General features: G+C 35.2%; 1 protein-coding gene across 1 annotated transcript in view; it reads right to left on the bottom strand.

The window, feature by feature from the left end:
* Window positions 1-13388, bottom strand: part of LOC129233283 (dentin sialophosphoprotein-like) — a 77975-nt gene extending 64587 nt beyond the window's left edge. The window contains exon 1 of the mRNA XM_054867331.1: window positions 13231-13388. Within this exon, the coding sequence (XP_054723306.1) occupies window positions 13231-13275 (45 nt within the window). The 5' untranslated portion in view covers window positions 13276-13388. The remainder of the gene's footprint in view (window positions 1-13230) is intronic.
* Window positions 13389-17172: the final 3784 nt, after the last annotated feature.

Below are 17172 nucleotides of genomic sequence, written 5' to 3' on the forward strand. Positions count from 1 at the left end.
TCGCTCGTATTCCTTTTCTATGAGATTTTACTATTTGGAAATCTATAACTATGTATTTAGCATTATTTTAAACCCTCCTTATGTGTCTGATTGTATAGTAGATGACTTTTAGACTTCTAACTTTGCAGATCACATTCAACGCGGAAATTTTAAGTCATTCGTGCTGATTCAAGAGACTCATAAAAATCATCATTATTTCTCAGCTGTGTCTTAAGTTAATGAAGATTTTAGAAAATAAAATTAGTCTGAAGAATTAATTACGGACGTTTTGGACATAGATAAAATACAGAAAAAAGGGAATTTCCAAAGGTAAAATTTTTAATAAGTCTGTAAATGTTACATATTTCATAAATTCAGAAATTTTACAATATTAGTATCCTATACTAAAACTTTGCCAATAAATATCTGGTAAATTAATTTTTACGAACTTAATTTATTATTTTACTTTTTTCTCATTATTTATGTTATTTATTGTAAACATAATTGCTTAAATCTAAGAAATTAAAAATTACCTGTTTTGATTAGAAAAGGGATTACCTCGATCAAGCATTATGCCCTCCCCCTCCATGACAGGTTGCAATTGGTTCTAGTTGAATTCTTCTCCTCTATATAGTGATGTAAAATACCCGGGTATTTATTTTTAGGGGTAAATACCCAGGGTATATACCCGGGTAAATACCCAAAATGGGTATTTATTTCTAAAATACTTTTCTGTATGTATTCCATTATGTATATATACAACCAACCATATACGAAACAATAAATTTTTGCCCAAAAATTGTATTTTGATCACATATTTAAAAAATTATTTTGTGAAACAGCTTAGCAATCTAATATGATATTCACATTAAATGTGTTGGATATGCCTAATCAATGTTGATACCCAAATTTCAGATATAAAAAGCCATTCTACAAAAAGTTAAAAGCTTAACTGATTTAAAAAAATAGCAAACATCATTTTTTTGAGCTCCTAGTCTTTTATAACCCAGTAATATGTCCCTGCATGACATCAAAATGTAACGAAATGTCGCTCAATTTATTATTACTATTTATTTACCTATATCTTATGCAGAAATTTCCTCCAAACTTAGTTCAATTGTTCAGGTGTATTCTATATCACACACACACATATATACACACACACATACTATACATAAACATTTAAAATTTTTAATCTTTTTAGTCACATTTTAATACTACCTAAAACTTTTTTGCAAAATGCGCAATTACTAGGGGATTTACCCTGTCTTCGGATAAATACCCAAAAAAATATTTACCTTCCCACCGTACAGGGGAGCAAATGCAAATGAGCAAGGCAACAGAAAAGAATATTTTGCCTTTTTTTTTTTGCTTATTAATGTGAAAACTGTTTCTATATTTTCTATGTTATCACTTAAATATCAATAATATAAATAACACCATAGTCTTAATAACTTCTCAGTTTATTCTTCCAAACATCCCTCATGCTTCCTTTTTTTTATTTTGGATATGACTAACCTGGATTGTGATTTTGAAATCCTGAAGTTCATAATGAATTGCTTATACTTCTCCAATTATGACATTGAAAAGAAAGATTCTTTGGTTCACGATATGTTTCTTTCGTGATTTCATCAAGTCTTTCAATAAAAAATATTATAAACTGTGTAATACATATGTATATATCAGTTTTACCAATTATTTCATATTTAGATTTTTTAAAAAAAAATCCCAGTCACTTTTTTGCATTTTTTGTAAAATACCCAGTTTTTGGGTATTTATCCAGGCCTTGGGTAAATACCCGGGTAAATACCCAAAAAATATTTACCTACCCGCTGGGTATTTACCCAATCCACATCACTACCTCTATATAAAGCCAATTCCTGTTTTTTTTTTTTTTAATTTTATTAACTAACACGCTATTTAATAATTTTTTTCCCTCCGTGATTTGCGCCACTACCCACTACACTCTAGATCACACAATAATATTATATTAGAAATGAGGCAGGTTATTATGTAAAGAAATTACAACCTAGTGAAAGGAAAATCAAGTTGATTTATGAAAAAGCTTCCTGATTGTTGCCTTTGCTTTATTTTCCCATCCTTTAAGAGTTTGTACGTTTTTGTTTGGCAACAGTGGATATGTTTTGTTAGAACAGCTAAGATTTGATTTGAGATGTTTTAAGCGGTGTTTTAAGAAATCTTATTATAAGAAATATTAAGAAATAAAAGTATATGAATGGACAAAGTGGTGTACACTTAATGTCGTATGTAACATGTGGTGACCCGAAGTAGTGATTTTAAAGAAGGTCAGTACTTTTTTAAGGAATATCTGATTGAAAAACTTTAGTTTTTGTTTTGCAATGGAAAATCTTGTCAAGAAGCGATCTCCGTTACGAACATCTTCTACTAAGACATATAAGAATTTAATGGCCTTGTTTGAGAATGAAAATATTGCAATAAGTGATCTTAAGATTAAATTAGCTACTTTAGAACGCATTAATGCTGGTTTAATGACTTTTGACAGCAAAATTTTAGAACTTACGTTAAAGGCAGATGATGACGGTAAAAGTTATACTGTCGAATTTGAAGCTATAGAAGAATATAAAATCAAATTTGATGAAGCATTAGTTTACGTAAATTCTTTTTTAGAAAGTAAATCCCAGATAAGCGCTAGTATTAATAATGAGAAATCACAACTAAAACTTCCCAAACTGGAATTAATGAAATTCGGTGGTGAAGTTAAAGATTGGCAGTGCTTTTGGAGTCAATTTAAAAGAATTCATGAACATAAACAAATGGAAGAGGAAGATAAATTCGAATATTCAGTACAATGTATGTCTCCTGGTACAAGAGCGAAGGAGATCATTGATAGTTATCCACCAACCGCAGAAAATTATGAAAAAGCAATTGAAAGCCTCAAAGCAAGGTCTGGCTGCGACGAACTGTTAGTGGAGTATTATGTTCGCAAACTCTTGACTTTAGTTGTTAAAAATGCTACTAAATCGAAACTAAACATTACTTAATTGTATGATAAGCTTGAATCCCACCTAAGATCAATAGAGTCTATTGGGATGACAGCCGATAAATATGCTGCTATGCTATTCCCACTTGTAGAATCGTGTGTTCCAGAAGACATTTTAAGAGTTTGGCTAAGAAATTCTGCAAGTGAAGAAAAATCATACAGTGCAAGACTGAACCAGCTTCTAAACTTTTTAAGAACTGAAGTAGAGGGGGAAGAACGGATCACCCTTGCAAAATCAGGAATGAAGCAAAGTGATTCCTACAGAAAATTTCCAAAAGATAAGGAAGATATTATAATACCTACTGCAAGCAACTTGTTTTCAAGAGTAAAAGAAATTAATAGTAAAAAGAAATTAATAGCATTGTATATTCTGTGAAAAATCTCATCAAAGTAAAGATTGCTACAAAGCACAAAATTTAAGTTATGATGAAAAATTAAAAATCATGAAAGAGAAAAATTGTTGTTTTTCGTGTTTGAAAACAAGCCATCGAGCAAAAACGTATAAGAACAAAGTTCAATGTGTGTTTTGTGGAAGGAAGCACTACCTTGTTTATTGTCCAGAATTTAAGCAGAAATTAAAAGTTACGGTAGAGTGCAAACAAGAAAATTCCGAAAGCAGCACTCTTTCATCAACATGTACTTCAGGGAGAGTTTTGATTCAAACATTAGTGGTTGGCGTTCAACACGAAGGTAAGAAACTTCATCTAAGAGCTTTAATTGATACTGGATCCGAACTTTCCTATATTTTGAAGTCAAGAATAGAATCGTTAGGAATAAAATCTGAATCTCAAAGAGAATTAACGCACGTTGTGTTTGGAGGGAGAACATCTGATATGAATCATAAATGTTATAATATCAAGGTTGAGAATCTGCATACTGGTTATAGCTGCAAAGTTCCTGTTCTCAATCGGCCTATTATTTGTGGATCCATACCTAGTCTACAGAAAGGACCTTGGATAACCGAGCTAGCCGAAAAAGGAATTCATATCACTGATGTTAATTTGGTCAATCCGCAGATTGATCTTTTGATAGGCTCAGACTTTGCCGGAAATATTTGTACTGGAAAAATACAAAAATTAAGTACAGGTATTTTTGCCATGGAAACCTTGCTTGGATGGGTTTTAATGGGAAAATCGATAACAAGTGGAGGTAGAAATTCTATTGCTGCTGCAGTTACCTCACTTTTAATACACACTCAAGATATCAGAAACCTGTGGGAAATAGAAGCTCAAAGATCCTTTCGAACAGAAGTCTAAAAGTGAAATCGATAAGGCAGTAAACGATCATTTTATAGCAAGTTTAAGAAAAGATGATGAGGGAAGATATGAAGTGAAATTGCCATGGGTACATGACAAAAATCTTCCTGAGTATAGAGATATAGCTGAAAAGAGACTAGAAAGAACAACAACAAAGTTAAAATTGGAAGGAAAATATGATGCATATAATATGGTACTCAAGGAGTGGTTAAATGATGATATAATTGAAAAGGTACCACTTGAAGAATTGCCAAAATCTGGTTGCTACTTGCCACATAGAGGGATCTTCAAGGAAAATTCAACAACTAAGATCAGACCAGTTTTCGACGCATCAAACAAAAGAAAAGGCTTTCCTTCTCTCAATGATTACCTTGAAAAAGGTCCTAACACCTTGGAATTGATCCCGTCATTGTTAGTAAGATTTAGAGAAAAAAGAATTGGAATTATATCTGACATAAGAAAGGCTTTTTTACAGATAGGAATCAATGTAGAAGATAGAGATTATCTTAGATTTCTGTGGTGGAAGGATAGTGAAAGTAAAACAATACAAGTTTTGAGGCACCGCAGATTAGTTTTCGGTCTTACGAGCAGTCCGTTTATTCTTGGATCAGTTATTCGGCATCATCTGGAAAACTCATGCATCGAACATAAGGAAATTGCTGAAATGTTGTTGAAATCGTTTTACGTTGACAATTGCGTTACATCGTTGGACACAGAAAGTGAAGCTCAGCATTTTAAAGAAGTCTCTACACAGTTAATGGCAAGCGCAAAATTTGAATTGAGAGGCTGGGAGCTTACTGATTTCAATGTCTCAACTTCTGAATAAAAAATCTCTCAAGTCTTAGGAATGGTGTGGAATCGTGGAACTGACACTTTATCTTGTGATGTTGATTTAGGAGTTGAAATGATAGAGCCATTTTCTCGAAGAAAGTTACTTTCCGTTGCACAAAGAGTATTTGATCCGATCGGGTTTTGCGGTCCTGTAACATTGTATCCAAAATTACTTCTTCAAGAAAGCTGGAAGTCAAAACTCGGATGGGATGACGAACTATCAACAGATGTAACTGAAAAGTTTAAGAAGTGGTTTAAGGACTTTCATCTTTTGAAGGTGATTGAAATTCCAAAATATATGTCAATCGACAACTGTGTATCAATCAGTCTTCATACATTCTGTGATGCATCTAAATTGTCTTTCGCAAGTCATTTTCTTAAGAAGCGAAAGTAAAGATCAAGTGTCAGTGCAATTGATGCTGCTAAATCAAGAATTGCACCATTGAAAACGATGTCAATCCCTAGGCTGGAATTAATGGCATGCACAATAGGCGTACGTCTCACTGATACAGTAAAAAGGGCTTTAAGTATCTAAGACATTGAAGAATATTATTGGACGGACTCGACTTCAGTGCTGTATTCGATAACTCACGAAGAGACATGGACTGCGTTTGTAAAAAATCGAGTTAAGGAGATAAGGAAATTGTCTGACCAAACAAAGTGGCGACATGTGCCAGGTTCAGAGAATCCTTCGGACTTACCTTCAAGAGGTTGCACAGTGCACAAACTGATAGAATCTCGTTGGTGGGAGGGTCCTCATTGGCTGAAGTTGCCGAAAGAGGAATGGCCTCATTCTACTTTAATTGATGACACAGAAAAAGTTGACAGTGAGAGACGCAAGGTAGTTGCAATGGCATTAAATAATGTCAAGGACTTTTCTTCAAAAGTTTTCAGCTACTTTTCGACTACAAGAAAAATCTAGAATGATGGGATGGATATTAAGGTTCTTAGAAAATTCCCGTAAGAAAAGAGAAGAAAGACAGCATGGAGAGTTTAAAGTTCATGAGCTAGAAAATGCTGAAAAAGTAATAGTAAAGTTCATACAACATAACTCCTTCTCATCTGAGGATATTGAAAAATTAAAGTCCATCTGTGTGCTTGAAGATGAAGGAATTTTGAGAGTCAAGACAAAGATTTTCAGAAGGAAAGATGAAGAAAATTTTAAATGTCCCATAGTTTTACCCTCTGATCATCCTCTAGTGGAACAGTTAATTTACGAAATGCATTTGGTCTTATGCCACAGTGGAACTCAAGTTGTCCTGGCAGATCTTCGACAAAAATTTTGGATTCTTAGAGGCCGGAAGACGGTTCAACGGGTCTTGAAATAATGCATTCAATGTAAGAGATATGCGTCAAAGAAATTAGAAACCATGCCTGCCCCCCTTCCAGAAGAAAGGGTACGAGATGCATTGGTTTTTGAGGTGACAGGGGTTGACCTGGCCGGACCACTTTACTTGAAGAAGGGAGATAAAGCATGGATATTATTATTTACTTGCGCCGTGTATCGAGCTGTACATTTAGAATTGATTCCTAGCCTCTCCACTGACGGATTTTTGCTTGGATTAAGAAGATTCATAGCAAGAAGAGGCAGACCTCGAAAAATATATAGTGACAATGTAACAAATTTTGTTGGCGCGGTTAATCAATTTGCCTCTCTTGACTGGAGTAAAATACTTCAAGAGAGTTCAATTTTGAGAATTCAATGGGAGTTCAGCCCTCCTACAGCCCCTTGGTGGGGCGGGTTTTGGGAACTTATAGTCCAAAGGGTGAAGAAAATCTTGAGAAGAGTTTTGGGAAGAGCTTTCTTAAATTTTGAAGAGTTGTGTACAAATCTATGTGATGCTGAGGCAGTTATCAACTCACGGCCACTAAGCTATCTATCTGAAGATCCGAAAGGACTTGACACCATTAACTCCAGCAATGTTCGTCAAAGAAGTTCAAACGGTGGGAGTGCCTGACTTAGATAATTTAGACAGCGTCAATCTTTCTAAGAGGGTCAGATACCAACAAAGGTTGAGAAAGGACCTAAGGAAGAGATTTCGGGAAGAATATCTTGGTATGCTTGTTCACCAGCAGGCAAACAAAGCCCTCGTCACCGGAATAAAGGTTGGAGACATAGTCCTCATCGGTTGTGACAAAACGACGACTAGATTGGCCAATGGGACGTGTAGTAGAAGTGCTCCCAGGCAAAGATAATTTTGTTCGAGTCGTAAAAGTGAAAATTAGTCACGGAGAATTAATTCGTCCAGTACAACGTTTGTACCCTTTAGAACTGGACTATTTAACAGTAAAATATTAAAACATGTAGAAGCAGGGCCGATCCTAGGGTGTCGGCCGCCCATGTGCAAAGATCTAATGTGTCGCCCCTCAAGAGTAATTTGCATATTTTGACTAATCTTTGACGTCCATATAAATATTTTTTCAAATTTCTATATCAAGTTCTAATTTAAAAATGAAAAAAAAAAATACAAGAATGATGAACTTATTAAAGGTGCATGGAAAAGAAATTTTCGAGACTTCCGGAAAAAAGTAATGTTGGAGTCTCCTAAAATTCTTTCAAAATTGAAATCAATTTGAAGCCATTTTTTGTGACCGTAGATTACGAAAGATCGGCGCTCTTCCCGAAAATTTTCCGAAACTGAAGTTTTAAAAAAGCAGTTTTGGGTTATCTTTGTTGACGTTGCTAGAGGGAGGGAGATTCAATCATCTCCTATCAATTTTTTTCGAAATTGAAGTTTAAAACGCAAATTTAGGCTGTCTTTGGTGATGGTAGGGGATCTGGTGGCTTTCCTCTGGTAATTTCTCGGCTCTATTGTTTAAAAAACCCATTTTTTGCTATATTTGAAAACGATAGTTAAAACGCAAAAATATTCCGAACCGAAATATTTTTTGGAACTAAAATCCTTTTTAGGTTATTTTTAGGAAGGAAGGGTTTTGGAGCTCCTAAGTGAATGTTTCTAAAAGTGCAATTTTATGCTATCTTTGGTAACGTTAACAAAACTGGGAAGCTTTGGCGGATCTTTCGGATATTTTTCGATATTAATATCTTTAAAAAAAACACATCCATAGACTTTTGTCCATCTCATTTCGACGATTGATGGGTATATGCCCTAGCACCGTAAAAAGTAACATAAGCCAGGCAGTTCTCCTGCAGAGTTTTTTTAGAAAATCGTATTTTACGCATTGTTTGATAACGAAGGACCAATGAGCGGGCGGGGGTCCAGTGTGCTCTCACGAACTGTTTTTTGAAACTGAAGTCAATTTCAAACTGAGGGAATGGGATTAGGGGCTTCTCTAAAGACGCTAATTGAGACTATCTTTGGTAGTAATGTTTGGGATTGGATTTCTGGGCCCTCCATCGCAAAAATTTCGAAGAAGAAATACGAAAAATGTCATTAAGCAAATTTTGATGACATTAAGAAGGGCTGTCCTCTGAAAACACATTTTGGATTTTAAAGCCAACATTTTTAGGCTATGTTTAATTAAATTTAGGTGGAAGGGGTGAATCAAAGATTTAATTGGGTCCTTAAGATCGGGGGTTCAAACAGCAAAATTTTCCGAAATTAAAGTCCTAAAAACGCAATTTTAAGCCTTCTTTTGTCTTGTCAAGGAGGTCATGGCATCCTTTTGGATCTTCGTTTTGGAGCCACGTTTAAATTTACAACCCTGGGCAAGAGCCCTGATCTGAAACCGGGCAGTTCATTCGTGATTTTAATTCGAAAAAATGCTGTAAAGGGGAAAAATTACAAAATTTTAGTTTGTCATTCATATATGTTTGACTCTCAGGGGAGTCGCAATATTGCACTGTCTCTTCACACACCCGCAATATGAACCAACACAATATTCCCAAACAATCTATTTTTCTTAAACTATGCTATGCTGTCGGGAAATCGGCTAAACTTTGATAATTAAACATTTAAAACTCAGCATATTAATTTGACTTATTATAAGTTATCTTGTGAGAAATACTTGAGGAAATTTGCTTGATTAAAAGAACTGTATGATGCGGCCTGCGGCCGCCCTTGTGCGGTGCACACGCTGCACACCTGCTAGGATTGGCCCTATGTAGAAGCCGAGCACTCTGCAGGTGAAAAAGGTTTGAAACCGACTATAGATGATAAAACTGACACTATTGATCCAGGAATATGTGTCACCCCAGAACCGATTCAAACCAGATATGGTAGAAAAGTTAAAAAAACAAAAATTTTTGACATTTGATTTACAATTTATATTTTAATTTGTTTTCATGTTTATGAAGTATAATATTAGGATTAAACTACTTATAGACATTAATTTTATTATTAAAGTTCAATTTGTTAACATGAAAGTTTTAATATTTTAATAAGTTTTGATTTTATGTGTCAAGTATGTAAAAAAAAAATCAAAAGGTGGGAGAATGTTGCAAGCCTTTGCTTTATTTTCCCATCTTTTAAGAGTTTGTACGTTTTTGTTTGGCAGCAGTGGATATGTTTTGTTAGAACAGCTAAGTTTTGATTTGAGATGTTTTAAGCGGTGTTTTAAGAAATCTTATTATTAGAAATATCTATACATATAATAAAATAAGATGTTTGTGTGTGTGTGTGTGTGACGCGCATCCTGGGAAAACGGTAAGGCCTAGAAAGATGAAATTTGGTAGACAGGTGTAGTTTTTGCTGAAGTTGTGCACCTCGGCTTTGATTTTTGATATTTTAATTAGAAAAAAAGTTATTTAATGTTTTTTTGCTCTTTTTAGTACTTTTTACCTCACAGACCCCGAACCAATCGCACCACACAAATATTTTTTATACTATAGTGTAGGAAATTTAATTTTAAATAGGATGAATGAAAAAATTTTGAAAATAGAGCAATTTTCGTATTTTTTATAAGTTTTTGAAAAAACCTTTATTTTGCATTTTTTTTCTGGGTTTAGCTTTTTTCGAAATCCATCCTGCAAAAAGTATTGAGCCCTCAATTCCAAAATTTTAGTTGGTAGTAGTAAAAACATTCTGCCCCCTTCAGAAGAAAAAAGTTTTTAAAAATACGCAAAAGTTTTTTTATTACAATTTTTTAAATGCAGAACACGACGCGACCTGTAAGCATTGCCGGCTGAGTTCCGCACTTCCTAATCACGTGACCTAACTGAAATCGTTTGCTTTCAAACGTTCAAAGATTTCATATCTTTATTTTCCCAACTTCTTCTTCTTTTTTTTCCCCCCCTGGACGTTTTGCTATGGGGGGGGGACGTTATTTATGGGTATTTAGCGCCTCTTTTTTGCGTGCAATTTTAAGTAAATAAATAAAGCCCGCGGTATTTTGCATGATTTTAGTAGGGATTGGGGGTTAGAGGGGGTAGGGATTGGGGGTAGATAGAGAGATGATATTAAGTAAAAAATGTTTTTTTTTTAAATTTTTTTTACATAAAAAAGGATTGTTAATTACTATCAGAGGTAGATATGAATGGATTGTATAGATAGATAGATAGAGAGAAAGAGGGACTATATATGGACAAATATAGAGGTGAATACAGTAGATGGACAGTAAGAAATAGAGGAATTTCAACGGGGGATCAATGACCCCCCCCCCCCCCACACACACACCATGACTTTGAAAAATAATATTTTGATAATATTGATACAGTAACCCCTCGTTATATCGCGCTTTTCGGGGGACAAAGAAAAAGAGCGATATATCTGAAAGCACGATATAACGGAGGGTATTAAAAATAGTTATGTCTAATACACAAGTAAATTGGCATTCGCTCTTTTTGACATTGGATTCTAATGGTTTCGATGTGGGTACTATCACACCTATTGAAATTTAAACAAGATTGAAATTTAAGTAAATTTTCACCGTCAGAAAGTTAAAATCATCAAATGGCGAATGAAGACGATCTTTCTGAGTTACCGCGAGAAAAGAATGAGCATTCCAATACTCTCTTATTCCGAGTAGGTTTTCTAATCCATTTTACTTGCTGTAGAAAGGATGTGAAAAGTAAAAGAAACCAGATTGTTTCCAGGAAACTATTTCGCCCGTCCAGATCATTATTCCCATCTTTGATGCAAATCCTGGTTTGTGCAACCAAGTACAAATTTTTTCTGTACTAAAAGAAGGGCGTATGTTCTCTTCTACATGGGCTACTATGACGCTTGATGTCTCTCACTCCTTGTAAACGCAATGTATCAATACAAAAGAAGATGTCAAGTAGTTTACACACCATCTTAAACTGAAATATACTGTGTGGGTATGTACATTTTTATGACAGGAATTGCTGCTGCTTTTCCAGCGAATTCAGAAGAATTGCTTCCTTTTGTTCATTGACAAAATAGACCTTTTCTGTGCATACCATATGTTTTCAGAAATGGTTTCAAACTTAAAGCAAAGTTTTTTTCTTATTTTAGGCTTTAATATTTCGGGAGACAGAAGAAAAGAGCGATATATCCGAATGAGCGATATAACGAGGGGCTACTGCATATGGAGAAAAACATTGATTAATATCGTCGCTAAATTGTCTAATCAGCCGCCGAAGGCGGCAAACCTAGTGCAAAAAGGCGAAGTGCGTAAAAAGGCGGACCAGCTGGTCACCGCAGGAGGCTAGTTAAAAAATAAAAGTATATAAATGGACAAAGTGGTGTACACTTAATGTCGTATCTAACACTGATTCAGTACTGGACACTCTGTGGCCACTTTTGAATTTCAAAACTTTTTTGGTACCAGTAGTGGCCAGATCAACTGTCAGCCAAGAAAGAAACTATTTCGAATTGAAAACATTTGATACATGATCTTTCACATTTCATAACATGGTTACAGCTCTAAAAATATTATTTTCGAGCTTTTTTCTATTCATTATTCAACACAATGTTTTTATACCTCGTTATGGAGAAGCGTTAGAAAACAGCTGAAAAAACACGGACAATCCAGATGACCATACTGAATAGTTGATAACAATTTTCCATGATGATCTACCTACTCCTCCTTGAACTGTTCACTATAATATAGCCTGAACTTTACCTCCTGCAAGTTTGGATCCATCGGGAGACCTAGAATCCTTATTTTTCAAATAAAAACCTTAAAGTAGCCACTACTGGTTCGTTTACCTTACCTATGAAGAAGTTATTTCATTATTTAAGAGGAATGTTTTTCCAGCAGCCGAAAAATGTCATTTTGTTTCAGTCACAACTTGCACAGCTTATATTAATTAATTGAAAATAAAACTCTCTTACAAAATATTTAAATTTAAGAAACAAAAAGCCTTTTGGCAGATCTTATAAAGTTAATCGTCTGTTCAGGACCATTGGGAGTTAAAAACGAGAACTTTTTGAAGTTAGCAACAAAAACAAGACTTACACACAATCCTTTTTTTTTCCCAAATAAAAAAGTTGTTGTTCACAAAAGCAAAAAAAAAAAAGGAACAGAAAAGAAAGATGATTTTTAAAACTTCCATAAACTACGCAATTTTTTCCCCTTTTGCTCTTTTATTCCTTATTGGTATAACTTTGATATACCCCCCCAAAAATTATCCGCCAAATATGGCACTACTACGGACTTTTTAGTGTTGCTGTTTCTTATTTTGGTTTTGCCAATTTAAGTTTTTTTCAGCTTTTAGGTTTTTGCTGTTGCCAAATTTAGTATTTTCTTGTATTTTGTATCATTTTTTGAGTTTTTTAAAAAAAGTTTTATGAAAAAAAAGGCGCAAAAACAGGTATCTCCTTTGGTGAGAAAAAAAAGTCGCCAAATTTCCGATTTGGGGGGGTATATCAAAGTAGTTCCCTTTTTTTTTTAATATAAGCAAAATAATGCAAGGAAAAAAAAAACAAGTCATACAAATTCAAAACTTTTAATAATCATAGAAGAACATCCTCTGAACTTTATTAATTAGTATACTTTGATACACAGGATTTGAAATTTGCGATTAAAATTTTAGAACTTCCTGATCATTACCAACACCAATTTGAGTAAAAAGGGGCAATCATACAAATAACCAAGACACACACACACACACACAAATTTACACACACAGGTTTTTTCATTCGAATAGCCATTTTTAAACCACAGCTTACTGTAAAACATAACAAATTGATCAACAGTTTCTTACATTTCACAAACCTAGGGAATTTAAACTCAAAAATGAATTAACAGCAGTACAGATTAGAAAATGTGCAGTACCTCATAATCACGATCTTCGTGAAATCGGTTGAATCTTTCGGCCATTTCGTAAAATTTGAGATAAAAAAACTTTTTACACGAAATTCATGTTTAGATTTTAAATAAAAACATTATACATTTAAAAGAAATGTAGACAATAACATATCACACACATTGAATTTATTTTCATAACACCAATTCTATCCTCACTTCATTTCACTGCATTTACGGCTGTGCAAACTCCATGCTCCATAGATCTGGCACTGGAGCGACATCTGTGCGTCCGGCAGGAGGCCTTGGTTCGGTATCGTCTGCTAGACAGATGAACAAAACCCCGACAGAACTCAAAAGAAGAGGGGAGGGGGGGGGGATTTCAGTTTCGAACCCCGTTCGCTTCGTTTGCACTTTATTTTGAAAGATAACACATTCGAAAATTTCATTTCAGCACTCGTTTCATACGTCGCTTAAGCAAAGAGTGGTCATTTAGGTTGTAGCAGGGCTCACGACCACGTTTTCAAAACGTCAAGAAAATGTTACCTGGAGACGTCAATTTTCAGGTCAGAATGCCTAACCTAGCAACGTTGTTTCAGATGCTTTCCAGTTGCTTTCGGAAAACGCCACTTAATAGCGTTTTGCTTTTGAACTGCATTTTTAACAGGCACTTCATTTCAAAGTTTTCCGGGGGGGGGGGGGCAATGGTGTATACTCAATGCAATTTATAGGGGAAAAAAAGCACCAAAATACATTGTGTTTAAAATGCCCAAAATGACGGGTCTGTCATGTAGTTATTGCTTGTGCTAAATAATGTTTCGTAAACAGATATACAAAGTAAAGCAAATAATTATATTCTCTCTGAAAATTTTTACCACTCTACATTTCTTGTAATTTCTAGTTTTGGTTCCAAAATTGAGAAATAAAATAAATCTTCCGTAAAAAGGAGGAGGGGGGCAACCAATTGCCGTCACTGTCCCTACTACCAAGTACGTCATGTATACGTAGTCTGTCCAATAAATACGCAAACTGAGGCCATAAAAAGTTCATTTGCAAAATTTAGCCCACATCGATTTCGCCCTTTCAAAGTACTCTCAATTCGTTGCTCTATGAACTTATCCCATCTTCTATTCCACTCTTTGAAGCGTCTTTGAAAATCCTCAGCAGTTACGATCTTTATTTGTCTCGTCGTTTATTCTCGCTTTATGAGTCCAAATCTCCCCAGTGATGTTCCCTCATCACATGTTTTGCATTTTGGGACTAAGAAAAAGTCGTAGAGTGCGAGATCTGGCGAACAGAGAGGGTGGTGAAGGATGGTGATTGAATTTTTTTGCCAGAAACTGGTGAAAAATCAACGCTGAATGTGCTGGTGCGTTGTCATGGTGCTTCCATCCATCCATCGCCTTGAGTCAAATTTGGTCGCACACGATCTCTCAAACGCTTCAGAAGTGTGAATTCATCAATTTCGATGATTTCATCAATTTCCATTTTCTACGAACAGCAAAAACAAGGACAACAGAAACTAATATAACTTGCAACATACGTGCAGTTTGGTGATCTGCTAAGAACTGACATTTCATTGGGTGTCAGGTTGTCAGGTAACTATCGCCGAAAGTTGGCGGGACTATAGTCCGCGTCGATGGCCGCTATATTGTACGAGTTCGCGAATTTATTGGACGGATTACGTATGTATGTCTCTGAATGCCAGCAGGCGGTGCACTTTCACCCCCTGGCTTTTTAAAACAAAAAAACAAAGAAAGATAAGAAGTCTGGATTTGGAGATTTGGAATTCTAATCTTGTTTTTTGGAATCACGAATTGCGATAGAACCCTACTTGTTAGGTACTCTGTTGTGGGCTCACAAGTCGAAGGGCCGGGCTGATTCTGGGGTAAAGAATTCGGAGTCGAAGGTTTAAAATTGCAAGAGTCTGAGCAGGAGTCGGGCATTTTCCCATGAAGTCCGCAACTCTGCAAGTACTTGCGGAATCAGAGTCACACTGATTTTGGTGTAAAGGAGCCGGAGTCAAAGGCTCAAAAATTCCAGGAGTCTATCATTTTTCCGCCAACTCCCAGCCCTGATTGAAACAATAAGTGTAAGTAAAATATGCAAATAAAAGCTATTGGAAATGAGGATTGTGCATTATTGCGAAATTATTACACACCTACGTGAGCAAATGATGCCAACAGATTAACAGAAACAGATGACGCTAGGTTACGCCAAAAAAGTATCGGGGAGGGGAATTTTTCGAACAAAACTGGTCTATTCACTCGTTTATGCACGTAAGTGTTGTAGAACTAAAAAACAGATTTCAATTAGTCAGGCTTGGGTGACCTTTGAAAGTTTGGTGTCATTGGAAGGGAGGGTAAGAAATAAATATGACGGTCTAAAAATAGATTTTTCACTTGTTTTGTTTAAGTGGGTGCTACATGCAGGTAAAATAATCAATGGGGGGGAGGGGGGTTAAAGCGTAAAAGACCACAGGTAAGCAGCCACAGATCAACAAGAGTTTACTATAATACAGGTTTAAAAGAGTTTTTTCACGCTTTTGAATTTGAATACAAAAACTTACAATACTTAGAACAAACTAGGGGTAACTACAGTAAAACCTATCTAAATCTACAACGATACTGTTGGGACCTAAAAATGATAGTTATAGACAGGTTATCATTATAGACAGTTTGATTATTTATTACTGCCATTCTGCTTGAGACTAAGGAAAATATCGTTATAGACAGGTTATCGGTATAGACAGTTTGATTATTTATTGCTGCCATTCTGCTTGGGACCAAGGAAAATATCATTATAGACAGGTTTCACTGTATAAGCTATTTTCTCTCATGCATCATACGTTAACATCATAGCCAGTGGCGGATTTACAGGTTACTGGGTGACTCAATGCATTTTTGAAGTCTCTTTGTCAATTATTGAATTGCGACATGGTAAATCTGAAGCCCTGTATACAGGGCTTAAGGCAAATTCACAGCGGACTCACAGCAAAAGTGAATACCATATTTTACCCCTTATTTAATAAGGATAGGTAAGAAGTAAATCTTTTAAATTTCAAAAAGTTTCACCTCAAACAAATTAAAAAAAAAAAAATCAGTCTTAATTTTCTTGCCAATATCTATAAATTTTGGGTCTCCCTACAAAAACTCGATAGGGCTCCTCCTCAGACACCAGCAGTGTGCATTTGAAATGTTATTAAGTCTTTTTGCTAGTTTTTCCCCCATTTCTTGGGCAGTAGGACCCCTTTAGAACATGCCAACATTCTTCATATCTACAAATCGACAATCTAATTTTCAAATCGACAATCTATGCATCAAATATGGAAAAATAGTACGGATGCTTGCAGAGCAGATTCTAACTTAAGGTGCATTGAAGTTAAAGAGATAAATTTTAAAACTGGGAATGACAGAAAATGAAAATGTGGTTCTAAAGTAAATGTTACTTGAGCCTTTTCCACCCAGCCCGTCAGTTTATTTGTGATATAAATCTTCCATTTATCTTATATGGCAGCTATCATTGCATAAACCCTAGGGCTTTAATCATTGCAACCCTTTAAATATTTTTAGAGGTAGCTGTACAGTAGTAGTAGTAGTAATAATAATCACACTAGCCAACACCAAAAATGCATCCGGCTCACTAATAGCTATTTCCGAAGTATTTTGTCTCCCTAAACACAAAAATCACCATAAAAAGTTGAGATTAGCTCTATTTTTTAAGATACAGAGGCAACTAGGATAGAGAATTCTCACTAATGCTTTTTTTTTTCTTGTCAGATACACCCCCCCCCCCATGAGACTTAATGTCTTCTAAACTTCGACCCCAGGTTGAGATAGAAAATCTTACTACATGAAAACCGAAATGGACTTCGCGAAATTTAAAATCTGGAAAAAGAAATGCTCAAAATCAACCTCTAGTAGATCCACCCATTTCAGGCTTCCACCCATGCTCATCTTGCTGGGAATAATG

The sequence above is a fragment of the Uloborus diversus genome, unplaced genomic scaffold (genome assembly GCF_026930045.1).
Source record: "Uloborus diversus isolate 005 unplaced genomic scaffold, Udiv.v.3.1 scaffold_309, whole genome shotgun sequence".
NCBI classification, from domain to species: Eukaryota; Metazoa; Arthropoda; class Arachnida; order Araneae; family Uloboridae; genus Uloborus; species Uloborus diversus.